Source organism: Neovison vison, chromosome 4 (assembly GCF_020171115.1).
Source record: "Neovison vison isolate M4711 chromosome 4, ASM_NN_V1, whole genome shotgun sequence".
NCBI classification, from domain to species: domain Eukaryota; kingdom Metazoa; phylum Chordata; class Mammalia; order Carnivora; family Mustelidae; genus Neogale; species Neogale vison.
Window position 1 is genome coordinate 159,583,285 of NC_058094.1, and position 14,488 is coordinate 159,597,772.

At 36.6% G+C, this 14,488-nt stretch overlaps 1 protein-coding gene across 9 annotated transcripts in view; it reads left to right on the top strand.

Annotated features, from left to right (window-relative positions):
• The window catches only part of AKAP9 (A-kinase anchoring protein 9), a 186,765-nt gene that overhangs the window by 126,432 nt on the left and 45,845 nt on the right, over window positions 1–14,488 (top strand). For all 9 annotated transcript variants that reach the window (XM_044245996.1, XM_044246000.1, XM_044245998.1 and 6 more), the window contains 8 exons: window positions 279–470; window positions 737–925; window positions 6,352–6,496; window positions 9,648–9,867; window positions 10,580–10,730; window positions 12,101–12,769; window positions 13,177–13,385; window positions 13,682–13,787. In XM_044245996.1, the coding sequence (XP_044101931.1) occupies window positions 279–470; window positions 737–925; window positions 6,352–6,496; window positions 9,648–9,867; window positions 10,580–10,730; window positions 12,101–12,769; window positions 13,177–13,385; window positions 13,682–13,787 (1,881 nt within the window). The remainder of the gene's footprint in view (window positions 1–278; window positions 471–736; window positions 926–6,351; window positions 6,497–9,647; window positions 9,868–10,579; window positions 10,731–12,100; window positions 12,770–13,176; window positions 13,386–13,681; window positions 13,788–14,488) is intronic.

Sequence of the window (14,488 nt, forward strand, 5' to 3'; positions counted from 1 at the left end):
TCTTATTTACTTCTTTTGGCTAGATTAGTGGCTAATCATTAAATCCAAGAAGAGCATATCAGTTAAGTAGAAGAAACAGGTGAGAGCTACACAGTCATAGACTTACATCCCGTCCATAAGAAAAAGTTAGTCAGTAGTCGTAGCCTGGTGTTTTCTTCCTACAGTGGCTCTTCCAAGTAGTCTAACTAGATAAAGCCACCTTACTTAAAATTTATATTTCTTTGTATGTCTGTCTTTGAAGAAGTTGTCAGAATTCTGGCCTTTGGGTTTATTTCTAGGGATTACTGAGAGCTGTCCATAATGAAGGCATGCAGGTGCTCTCCCTCACTGAGTCTCCCTATAGTGATGGAGAGGACCATTCTGTTCAGCAAGTGTCAGAATCTTGGCTAGAAGAAAGAAGAGCTTATCTCAGTACAATCTCATCTCTTAAGGATTTAATTACCAAAATGCAAGTGCAAAGAGATGCCGAGGTACTCAATATTGTGTATCTTAATAGTTTTATATGACTTTTGCTAATAATAAGGCACTTTATAGATTAAATTATTGTCTTTTATTATGTAATTACATATGAATTACTATGTATCATTTAAATGCCACAAGCCACACACTTGGAAGCAAATCCGTGCTTTACTTTTGACCTATACTATTTATTTTGGTTGGTAGATAAGTATCATTTTTAGAGTTTTTTTTAAAACATGCTTATTTGAAAACTGACTTGTTTTTTATACTCTGCTAGGTTTATGATGGTTCCCAGTCTCATGAGTGCTCCCCAGATTGGCGAGGCGAACTTCTGCTTGCTCTTCAACAAGTTTTCTTAAAGGAACGCAGTGTTTTACTAGCTGCGTTTCAGACTGAGCTGACAGGTCTATGTACTAAAGATGCAGTTGGATTATTAAACTGTTTGGAACAGAGAATAGAAGAACAGGTAATAAAATAAAACTTTGAAACAAAGAATGCTTTTTAATATTAATAAGCAAGTGAGTTATGGATTACTTTTGGAGAAGGTCTGAAAGTTAAAATTTTAACAGGATCCACTAAGAATATTAGAAAATTATTACCTTAAATGTTTTATCTTGTGGTAGAAACTAAGCAACACTGAAAATTAAGGAGCTATTCATCCAACTTAGATAGAAAAGAGCAACAGAATAAGTCCAAAGAAGTTAGAAGTAAGTGATGGTCAGTTCTCGTTGTCTGCAGTAATTAGATTCTGTAAAGTTGCTGTGACTGCTGAGCCATTGCTACTAGGGAAAATACAGCGGGTGGGTTCCTGTGAGCCCCTGGTCACATCATTTGTCAACCAACCAATACATAATTTTTGTTTTGTGTGGGTTTCTTTTTAAAGACACCTTATGTCCTAGGTATCACTGATTCATTAATGTCGAACTCATGGCCAAGAGCACTATATAACTCATGCCTAAACGAAGCTTATCACATATATTCTCTGCATGAAATACAGTCTTCTTGTGATGAGTAGCACTAGGTAGTACTTCATCTCTGTGCTTAGGGACCTTTTTAAACAGAAAAGTCACCAGTAAGGAGTAGAAAAATGCAAAGAAACAAAGCACTGAATAGATGGCACAAAGGACACGTGTTTGCAATCTAAGAGATGAACGAAAACAGCAGAATGGTACCTAGTTCCACTTCAGCTGTGCACACACACAGCTGGCACTTTAAATATTTGCCCCTCTTTGTGTGTTTACAAATTACTGTCAAAGCACCACAAGTGTTGTTTCAGGGTTACAGTTAAATTTTAGTGAATAGGGGGGCGCCTGGATGGCTCAGTGGTTTGAGCCTCTGCCTTCGGCTCAGGTCATGATCTCAGGGTCCTGGGATTGAGCCCCACATCGGACTCTCTGCTCAGCGGGGACCCTGCTTCTCCTCCTCTCTCTCTGCCTGCCTTCTGCCTACTTGTGATCTCTATCAAATAAATAAATAAAAATCTTTTAAAAAAAAGAAAAAAAATTTTAGTGAATAGGCAGATTTGTAGATACATAATCCACATATAATGAGGTTCAGCTGTAATAAAGAAAAATGAAGTTAGTGAAATGCAGTATGTTGGTACAATAGAGAGGATAAAAACTTATAAAAGTTTCTTCTTTGAAAGGCTAATAAGATAGAAACTTTCCTGGAGAACTGCTTAAGGAAAGAAGTAAAGCACATTTTTATAAAGAAATGAAAATGTGATCATAACTAAAAATAGCTGAGATGTAAAATAACAGAATATTATGAATAATTTTATATCAGTTCAAAAACATAGGTGATATGATTTCTAGGAAAATAATCACTTCTCAGAACTCATACAGGAAGAAGTGGAAAAACTGAAAAGATCTATAACTAGTAAAAAAAAAAAATTGATAGTTAAAAAACTACTAACAACACTTATTGCCCAGATCTTCCTTTTTTTTTTTTTTTTAATATTTTATTTATTTGTTTGTTAGAGAGCATGAGCACAGGCAGATAGAGTGGCAGGCAGAGGGAGAAGCAGGCTCGCTGTCGAGCAAGGAGCCTGATGTGGGACTATATCCCAGGACCCTGGGATCATGACCCAAGCTGAAGGCAGCTGCTTAACCAACTCAGCCATCCAGGCGTCCCCAGATCTTCATACATTCTCCATTAAAAGGAGCTAGGACTCCTTGGAGAAATGACTGATTCCTGGGCTGAAGTAGAGGGACATATAAGATGAACCAAGAATATCTTGTTTTGCTGACAAGGACTTGCTCAAAGAATGAAGGGGAGACTTCAGAAGATCACAGAAGCCAACTTGAAGGAGTTTCCAGTGTCCGCAGTTAGGACAACTGGAACATCATACTAAATAATGATAGTGACAGATTATAAACCAAAAACTGAAATAAGAACTCATGGATTCATACTAATATAAATAAATGGATAAAAATTCTTCCTTAAAATAGAATGCCAGAGAGTGGATAGAAGAAATGATGAAGAAAGATCACACTTTATTAAACGTCATAGTAATAACTCAAGCAGTAATTATTCAGTGGAAAACATTACAGATACCACTTTAATCAAGTGATCAGAATTAATATCACAGTAGTAGAACAACCAGACATCATGTACTTCCTCATATGAAGTATACTACCTCACTTTTGTGCATAACTGAAATCTACGCACAAGCATATATTAGACCAAAACAAATTGAGGCCACTATATATCTATCAGAATGGCCAAAATAAAAATTAGGGGAAATACCAAGTGCTGGTGAAGATGTAGAGAAATTGCATCGCATACATTGCTGAATGGAATGTAAAATGGGAGAGTCACTCTGGAGAGTGACAGTTTCTTATAAAGGTTAAATATATGGATACTTACTGTATGACCTAGAAGTCATGTTCTCATAGATGTTTATCAGAAATGAAAGCTGTATCTCCATTAAGATCTATACAAGAACAGTCAGCAATTTTTACTTGTAATACTCTAATACTGGAAACAACCCAATGTCTTTTGACAGATAAACAGATAAATTAAAGTACATCCATACAATGAAATACTACTTAGCAATTAAAAAGGAATAGACTATTGATACTCTAAACCTCTTATATAACGTTTGAAATGCCAAAATATAGTGATAATGAACAGATCAGCGGTTATCAAGGATTATGGCTGGGGAAAGGTGTCTACGAAGGAGTTTCTTTGTGGTGATGAAACAGGTCCGTATCCTGATTATGGTGGTGGTAACTAAACCCTAGGCATGTGACAAAATTTCAAAGTACTGTACACCAGGAGAGTGAATGACTATTTGTAAAAACTAATGAAATCTCAGTAAGCCTTGTGATTTAAATAGAATTGTACCAATGTCTAAACCTAGTTTTGATAATGTACTATAGTTATGTTAGATGTGATCATCAGAGAGTACCAGCTGAAGGGCACATGGGAACAAATAAGTTTTATACATTAAATAATAGTATTATGTTGATTAGTTTCTACTTTTATAATTGTACTGTGTTTGTAAGAGAATGTTCTTGTTTTTAGGAAATACAATACTGTAGTTCTTAGGGGTAAAGGAGCATCTGTCTGCCACTTCACACATTTTAGAAAAAAAAAATAAGGATGTGTATGTGTGTAGTTACATACATACAGAGATATATATATATACACAGAGTGATAAAACAAATGTAGTCAACATTTAGAGAATTTGGGTGAGTGATACATGGGAATTCCTTGCCCAATTTTTGGAGCTCTTCTGTAGGCGAAATTATGTCAAAATAATAAAAAATAGTTCAAAAAAATTTACCCTAAAGAATTACACCAAGTTCAAATGGTTTTACAGGTGAAGTCCGCATACATTCAAGGAATAGCTAATTCCAGTATTAAACATATGATTCACATTGTTGGAGACTGGGGGAATGCCTTGCACTTATGTTAAGAGTCTAATAATATAACCCTGTTACCAAAGTCAGACAAAGAAAAAAAAGAAAGAGAACCTATGGGCCTGTTTTATTCATGAACATAGACGCAGAATTCTTAACAAAATGCCAGACCAAATCTTTGTATATTTTTTAGAGACACAGTCACCTTATGCTTACTCAGGAATGCAAAGGTAGCATACCATTAAAAATAACTCATGTGGGGGGCGCCTGGGTGGCTCAGTGGGTTAAAGCCTTTGCCTTCGGCTCAGGTCATGATCTCAGGGCCCTGGGATCAAGCCCCGCATCGGGGCTTGGGAGCCTGCTTCTCCCTCTCTCTCTCTGTCTGCCTCTGCCTACTTGTGATCTCTGTCTGCCAAATAAATAAATAAAATCTTAAAAAAAAAAACAAAAACAAACTCATGTGGGGTGCCTGGGTGGCTCCGTGGGTTAAAGCCTCTGCCTTTGGCTCGGGTCATGATCTCAGGGTCCTGGGATCGAGCCCCACATCAAGGCTCTCTGCTTGGTGGAGAGCCTGCTTTCCCCTCTCTCTCTTCCTTCCTCTCTGCCTACTTGTGATCTCTGTTTGTTAAATAAATAAACTCTTTAAAAAAAAATACATTTAAAATAAATAAATAACTCATGTGACTCATTACTTTAATGAAGGTAAAATAAAAGAAGGTCTGTGATCAGATGGCTTTGCTGGTGAATTCTACCAGATGTTTAAAGAATAATAGCAGTCCTTCACAGACTCTTTTAAAATTAAGAAGAGAAGGGAACCACTTCCCAACCCATTCTATGAAACCAGTACTGCTCTGATTCTTCTACTTTTTTTTTTTTTTTAAGATTTATTTATTTGAAAGAGAGAAAGCACGTGTGAGGGGGTAAGAGCAGAGGGAGAGAATCTCAAGCAGGCTCCATGCTGAGCTTGGAGCCTGACATGTGGCTCATTCCCAGAACCCTATGATCATGACCTGAACCGAAATCAAGAGTTGGACACTTCACCGACTGAGCCACCCAGGCCTCATTATTGCTGAATCTTAAACCACACAAAGACATTATAAGGAAAGGAAACTACTGGCCAAATATCCAATGAAAATAAAACAACCACTGGAAAAATGAACAAATGATGCAAATATGTGCACAAAAAAGTATCCAATAAATGTATGAAAAGATGCTCAAAATGCACTGTATACTTCATACTATGAAATACTATCTGACATTGAAAATGGCTGTGAAATAGAGCTGTATGTGCCAACCCAGATGGTTCACCAACACGAAGTTCACTTAAATTCATTTAGTGAAGACAAATTAGGCAAAGGTGAATACACCATATGATGCCATTTATATAAAGTTTTAAAGCATGCAAAACATACTGTACGCATGTGTGTATGTAAGATAATGCACAGAGCACATGAAAATAACACCAGACTTAGAATTTGAGTATTTCTCAAGTAGGTGGTACAGAGGAAATGTTCAGGGAGTTGTATAGAGGTGGCTTTAGCTGATAGGTGCTATTTCTTGGGCTTTGTACATGAGTGTTTATTATATTCTTCTCGTTTTGTTGTATGTTTGAAAATTTTCAAAGTAAATGTGAAGATTAATAATTAAAAATAAATCCTAATGAATAGGAAGAGAAAATTAATATCTTTCCAAAATTTCAGCATGTGCGTTCCATTTTTTTTTTTTTTAAGATTTATTTATTTATTTATTTATTTGTCAGAGAGAGAGGGAGAGAGAGCGAGCACAGGCAGACAGAGGCAGAGGGAGAAGCAGGCTCCCTGCTGAGCAAGGAGCCCGATGTGGGACTCGATCCCAGGACGCTGGGATCATGACCTGAGCCGAAGGCAGCTGCTTAACCAACTGAGCCACCCAGGCGTCCCCCATTTATGTTTTTGTTGGTGGTAGTTTTTTTTCCAGACTTCCTGATTGTTAGTATTATTGTCTTTATAACTCTCTTCATTTGATATTTTGCTTTGCATTATTATAGAGTATTGAATATCAAGCAGCTATGGAATGCATCCAAAAAGCAGACAGAAGGAGTTTGTTATCTGAAATTCAAGCACTGCATGCTCAAATGAATGGTAGGAAAATTACTCTGAAAAGAGAGCAAGAGAATGATCAACCAAGCCAAGGTATGCTATATGTCAGTCTCACATGATGGCGGCAAATAAGTGAACTATTTCACTCTGTTTTCCTTCTTTGAATTATTACTCATCTAAAACACATTTCCTTTTAGTCACATTTTCTTCTCATTCTCATTATATTGGAAATAATCTATATTAATGACTCTGGGAATTAAAGGATTGTCCAGTTGGTTTTTAAACAGATATATTTAAAACTTAAGATGAATAGGCATTGCTTTGATCAGGCTGTTTAAAAGTAGCCCATTAAGCTCATTATCTTTTTTTGTTTTGAAGTTCTTTGTCAAGATAACCCCCTAAAAGAAAATGAAATCTACAATGAAAGTAACTATTTCTTTTTTAATCTTTTTTTATTGTAAACTTAAGTATACATATAGGAAAGTGCAAAATGCAAAAATGTACAGGATAACATCTTTAAATGAATGTCTGTGAAAACTTTACCCATGTCAAGTACCTCAGAAGCTCCTTCCCAAACACACTCCACTATGGTAGTCTAGAGGAAACCGTTATCCTGATTATTCTTTAGTTTTACTACTTATTTGTGTATTCCTAAACCATGTAAGTTTGAAGTTTTCCTGCTTTTGAACTTTACTATTCTATTCTAAGATACTATTGTATCTTGCTTCTTTTACCTCTCTATAATATTTTTCTAAGTTACTGCATTTATCTCCAGTTCATTTGCTTTTGTTACTTTACAGAATTCTTAAAATTTATATATCCATTCTGTGGTTGACTGTTTGGGTTATTTCAGTTTTTTAGCTGTTAAAACCAGTGCTGTTCTGCACATTGTTACACTATTTTGCTGCTGCATACATAACATGAGTTTTCTGGGTGTATATATTCACTCCCAGGAGTGGAATTGCTGAGTCATAGACTACATCATTTCACATTTATTTTGTAATCCAAAGTGGTCCTATCAACGTGTAAGCTTGCCAGTTGAGTAGCTGAGTAAGAGAGTCCTGTTTGCTTCACTTACTTGTTGGTAGTTGACATTGTCAGACCTTTGTTGCCAATCTTATGGATATGCAGTGGATTGTTACTGTGGTTTTAATTGTGTAATTTTAATGTAATTTCTCTAATTACTGAAGTGGTTGCATTCATATCATATTGGCTAGCTGGATTTTTTGCCTTTGTGGTATGCTCATTCATGTATTTTCCCCATTATTCGGTAGGGTTGTCTGTTAAAATAAATTGAGCTGTGAATGGAAATCAGTAGGGATTAAAATACAATCTAATTTTCACCAGATCTAACAAAGAGACATTTTAGTCTCCAGTTTTGTTTGCTATAATGGCAGAAATACCTATGCTTTTACAAATTTTGAAAGTTATACTGTAGTCTCCATAACAGGTGTTATGAGGTCATATATATCTTATATTTAGACATAAGATTAACTGAAGATTATTTTTGGAGACTTGATTAGTATTATTTTACTTTGTAATTATTTAAGTTAAATAGAACCCCATTGAAAATATAGATACATATTTATATTTGTACATCCTTAGCTGCTTCTAAGAAACAGTTTTTTTTTTTTTAAAGATTTTATTTATTTATATGATAGACAGAGATTGCAAGTAGTCAGAGAAGCAGGCAGAGAGGAGGAAGCAGGTTCCCTGCGGAGCAGAGAGCCCGATGCAGGGCTCAATTCTAGGACCCTGAGACCATGACCTGAGCCACAGGCAGAGACTTTAACCCACTGAGCCACCCAGGCACCCCTAAGAAATAGTTTTAAAAGCTTACACTAATGGGTGCCTGAGGGGCGATTGCGTTCAACTCTTGGTTTTGTTACAGGTCATGAACTCATGGTCCTAAGATAGAGTCTGTGCTTGGCACAGTCTGCTTAGGATTCTCTCTCCTTCTCCCTCTGTGCCTCATGCCTGTGCTCTCTCTTTCTCTCAAATAAATCTTTAAAAAGAAAAAAAGCTTAAACTAACATGATTATCTTCTAAGGCCAATGTTATTCCTATCTCCTAAAATCAGTGAATTGTAATATCAAGTGATGAGCTTTGATAAAATTTTTTAAGTTGAAAATACATTCAAGGTAGAATGGAGAAACAAAAGAATAAAGAATAGAGCACAACAAAAGTAAAGAGTAAACAAGTAGATGAGTAAAAACAAGTAAAAGAGTAAAAAAAGTAAACAAAAGAATAGAGTAAAACAAAGGAATAGGGGGGATGCCTGGGTGGCTCAGTGGGTTGAGCCTCTGCCTTCAGCTCAGGTCATGATCCCGGGGTCTTGGGCTGGAGCCCTGCATCAGGCTCTCTGCTCAGCAGGGAGCCGGCCTCTCCCTCTCTCTCTGCCTGCCTCTCTGCCTACTTCTGCCTATTTGTGATTTCCCTCTCTGTCAAATAAATAAATTAAAAAAAAAAAAAAGAAAACACTTTATTAAAAAAAAATAGGGTATCCCCTTAGAATCTCCTAAATCCTACTGTTAACCCAACTCTTAACACCTAGGTAAATATATTTATCTGCAGACCTTTATTAATGCCTTATGTGTACAGGTTTATATTTTTTGCAAAAGCAAGCTCCTGGTGCATATTTCTTAACATTTTTTTCATTTATTTTACTTAGGGATTTAAATATTTTCATTTGTTTTCATTGTAACAGACTTGTAGCAGGGGTTTTCTTGGTGTTTAAAGAACAAACTGTGATCCAATCTTACATGACAGTAAAGTTGCTAGGGACTATCTGCAGAGGGGTGCTAAACAAAACCAGCAAGCCGTGCTCAGCACTGTACTGATGGTTACGTACCAAACTCCTGCAAGTGCTTTGTGTGGCTCTCAATAATTATTGGCATTTTTTAGTGTGAGCTATTGAAATTCTACTTGAGCAAATACACACTTCTGTGTATAGTATTTGTGAACACCTGGCATTTCTTTTATTTCATGTCTTGCATTGATTAATATATTTTGTTAAACTGTTATCATTTTTATGTATTTATAGTTCTGAAATCTTGACCATTAGCACTATGAGGAAAATAGTCATGATACGTATTTTTATAAATTGGCAACTTTGACTGTAATCTTTTCACATTTGCTTTGCAGCTATCTCCTAAATCAACAATCAGTTCTCATCAATAAAATAGTTATAAACCAAATATGGGTTGTAAGATTGTAATTTAACTATTAATAATTTTCCATTTAGAGCTCTTGGAGTATAATATACAGCAGAAGCAGTCTCAGATGCTGGAGATGCAAGTGGAGCTCAGCAGTGTGAAGGACAGAGCAGCAGAGCTGCAGGAACAACTGAGTTCTGAGAAAATGGTGGTTGCTGAGCTGAAGAGTGAACTTGCACAAACTAAACTGGAACTAGAAACAACACTCAAGGCACAACATAAGCACCTAAAGGAATTAGAAGCCTTCAGGTATGTCAGGCTTCCTTATTATAAACCTATTTGGGTGAAGGAAATGGATAATTTTAATCACAGACGTTATGCAGATCTTATAAAAGCATAACATTATACATAAAGTGTAAATAACTTGAAACTTTGTTATTTATAGGAAAAATTACAGTGGAAAGGAAAAACTCCCAAATTCTTCCAAATGATAAATTCATTAGGTATTGGCATATTCTCTGCTGTGAGTTCAGTTCTATTGGACACTTATTGCATAAGAAATAATTTTGACTTCTGTTTTATCACCAAGTAATTTGAAGTGATATTTATGATGTCAATAAAATTTGTGGTTCATCTACCTAAAATATACAAAATGTTTTAAAATACAATGCTTGTGAAAAGGATAAGTTGTTGATGTAAATAGTGAGATATTCTACTTGCCAAGGACACATTAACAGTGGTGATTCCCACTATTTTCCCTTCAGTAAAAAACAGAGGAAAATTTCTATTAATGTTATTTTGTAAAAATAAGTTGTTTACAGTGCTAAATAATAGTTAAAAGTTGTATTACTAGAAACAGTTAATTTGAAATAAACCACAGTCAGAAATCTTTAATCTTCATGTGGCTAGTATTTTCCTATTAAATAGTTTATAATATGCCTCCACTTTCAGTGGGAGTTCTTTCTCTCAATATAAACTTAGTTAAAGTGACTTTATAAAAGTTCAGTTGTCTCTCATTTAGGTTGGAAGTCAAAGATAAAACCGATGAAGTACATTTGCTTAATGACACATTAGCAAGTGAACAGAAAAAGTCCAGAGAGCTCCAGTGGGCTTTGGAGAAGGAGAAAGCCAAACTAGGACGCAATGAAGAGCGGGATAAAGAAGAACTTGAGGTATTGTTACCTTTGTCTTTAAAAGTCTGTGGAAAATCCAAAACAACAGAAGAGAGAGAGTCTTGAGACTTTCTTCTTTCTAAAATGTCGGGCTTAGACTCTACAAGGTACAGTAAGTTGTTTACCGTATATGGAATACTAGTATGTTGTCTAAATATCTATCTAGGAAATGCTAATGGTGTGATGCAGTTTTGTTTTGCTACATCGAGGTGTGCATACAGACTGTTCTGCTACAGTGTGTGTTTGGAGAATTTGAGTTAGTGCATATACAACTTGATAAATAGCGCATCCATTTCAGTTTAACTCCAAGCAGTTTTGATTCTAGTTTTCTCCTAGGAAGGGGAACAATGACACCATTCTAGCAGCAGGAGCCCTCACAGTTACATTTTTAAAAAATTGAAAATGAAGCCTCTTCACTCCAAAGAGGCACTGCCCAGCCTTGCACAGCTCACAGCTCAGGGCGGGTTGTACTGCACCCACAGGGCCCGTGTTTATGATGGCCCCACTGGCTCAGAGCTCTTCTTCCATTCACATGTGGTGCTCACTAGCTGTATGCTAAAAAACCAAGTAGTAGCAGGCATTTCTGCCCTATTACTTTTTGTTTTGTTGGGGTTTTTTTTTTGAATGTCCATCTTAGTAGCCTTCAGGCATAGTGAGCTCTCTGTCTGGCAGGACAGGATGTCCCCTTGAGTACTGATTTCTGTTTTTTATTATTAAAATTTGTATAAGTTTTCAGTAGTTTGTCCCTAATCTGCTTTCCCCATAAGCCCTATTATTTTTAATATGTGACATTGGACAAAATGAGACTTTTCGGGAAATCATGTCACCTTATATTGGAAATATTTATATTTTTAAAGGTCATTATTTCGAGGGCGCCTGCATGGCTCAGTGAGTTAAGCCTCTGCCTTCAGCTCGGGTCATGATCTCAGGGTCCTGAGATCGAGTTCTGCATTGGGCTCTCTGCTTGGCAGGGAGCCTGCTTCCTCCTCTCTCTCTCTCTCTGACTGCCTCTCGGCCTACTTGTGATCTCTGTCTCTGTCAAATAAATAAATTAAATAAATAAATCTTTTTTTAAAAAAGTCATTATTTCAAGACGGAATATACCCTGCTTCATATTCCTTGACTAGATATGATTAATATTTGGAGAGAAAGTACTATTTAGCTTATCTATATTTTATTTATATTCTTTGATGAAAATCATCTGGCTGTCCAAATAATTAAGCTCTAACCATTGAAAATTTAGTAACCTGGATAATCTGTTCTGTTACCAAATACTACCAACTTAGTATTACTAAAGGATAATTATAATATACTTATAAAGGATTTTTAATAATATTAACAAATTCTTAAATTCAACTTTCTTCTACAAGGATTTGAAATTTTCACTTGAGGGTCAGAAACAAAGGAATATTCAGCTAAATCTACTTTTGGAGCAACAGAAACAACTACTTAATGAATCACAGGAGAAAATAGAATCACAGAGAGTGCTACATGATGCCCAGTTATCAGAAGAACGAGGTCGAAACTTAGAGCTTCAAGTACTTCTTGAATCTGAGAAAGTTCGAATACGGGAGATGAGTAGTACCCTGGATAGGGAGCGAGAATTGCATGCTCACTTGCAGAGCAGTGATGATAGTGGGCAGCCTCGGCCCTCCCTACCCTCTGAGGACCTCCTTAAAGAGCTACAGAAACAGCTGGAGGAGAAGCACAGTCGCATAGTAGAATTGTTAAATGAGACCGAGAAATATAAACTGGATTCTTTGCAAACAAGACAGCAAATGGAAAAGGATAGGCAGGTTCACAGGAAGACGTTGCAGACAGAACAAGAGGCCAACACTGAGGGACAGAAAAAAATGCATGAGCTCCAGTCCAAAGTGGAAGATCTCCAGCGCCAGCTGGAGGAGAAAAGGCAACAAGTCTATAAGTTAGACCTTGAAGGAAAGCGACTGCAGGGAATTATGCAGGAATTCCAGAAACAAGAACTAGAACGAGAAGAAAAACGAGAAAGTAGAAGAATTCTCTATCAGAATCTTAATGAGGTAAATTGATACTGTTTTAAAATATTTTTTAAAAGAATACTACAGCCCTTTGAACATATAATTTAGTACTGGACTAAATTATTTAAACAGTTATGGACAGGGCATCGAGCTGGCTCAGGTCATGATCCCAGGGTCCTGGGATCGAGTCCATGTCAGGCTCCCTACTCTGCAGAGAGTCTGCTTCTCCCTCTCCCCCTCCTCTCACTTGTTCTCTCAGTCTTTCTCAAATAAATAAATGAAATCTTTTTAAAAATAAAAATAAATAGGAACAAATGATTTTTTTTAAAAAAGGAAATTCATGGAAACTTATTTGGAGTATAAACCATAAGTGTGTTCCCTTGAGAAAAAATGTGATTCACTGTTCATTTGAATTACTGCTTTTTTCTTTTTCTGCCAAAAATTGCTAGCCAACCACATGGAGTTTAACCAGTGATCGAACCAGAAATTGGGTTCTTCAACAGAAAATAGAAGGAGAGACAAAGGAATCAAGTTATTCTAAGCTGGTTGAAATGAATGAAGGAGGAGCTGGCTATAATCATGAATTAGAAATCCTCAGACAAAAGCTTCAACTTGTGGCTTCAAAACTGCAGCATCTGGCCCAGAAAGCCTCCAATAGGTTAGACTATTCCTCCTGATGTTTGGAAATGGCATTCTTAGACAAGCTGGATAGAGCCTACCCCTCACCAATAGCTAGCCAAGGGCGGGGAATTGAAATTTTAAAGTTAATGCATGTTCACATTAGGAGATGTTATTCTTTTAACATATCTGAACACCTTGAGCCCTGGAAAGAGAGCACTTTAATGTAAGGGAGAAGACAGGTGAAATAGAGTGCCACCTAATTGGTTAAGTTTGTGCTGGTCAGCACCATTAATTGAGAAAGGTGTATTTTGACTTTCTGTCTTTTTCTTGAAGACTACAGTTTGAAACAGCCGATGATGAAGATTTCATGTGGGTTCAGGAAAATATTGATGGAATTATTTTACAACTACAGAAATTAACTGGCCAACCAGGGGAAGAGGTAAGACTTTAAAAATTCTTTTTTTTTTTTTAACTTAATTTTACTTCTTCAGTGTTCCAAGATTCTATGTTTATGCACCACACCCAGTGCACCATGCAGTACATGCCCTCCTTAATACCCACCACCAGACACACCCGTCCCTCCATCCCCACTTCCTTCCAAAGCCCTCAGTTTGTTTCTGAGTCCACAGTCTCATGCTTCTTCTCCCCCTCCGATTTACCCCAATTCACTTTTCCTTTCCTTCTCCTAATATCATCTGTGTTATTCCTTATGCTCCATAAGTAAGTGAAACTATATGATAATTGACTTTCTCTTCTTGACTTATTTCACTCAGCGTAATCTCCTCCAGTCCCGTCCATGTTGATACAAAAGTTGGGTATTCATCCTTTCTGATGGAGGCATAATATTCCATTGTATATATGGACCACAGCTTCTTTATCCATTCATTCTTCTGTCAAAGGGCATCTTGGCTCTTTCCACAGTTTGGCAATTATGGCCATTGTTGCTGTGCACATTGGGGTACATATGGCCCTTCTTTTTAGTACATCTGCATCTTTGGGGTAAATATATCTGTGTGGAGCACAGGCACACACTTCTAATGAAGTACTCACCTATAATGTGGTTCTCTACTTGAAAACAGATTATTCATCAAAACATGTGGTATCAGTTGTCTCTATATGTCTGTGTGTGTATAGATATAT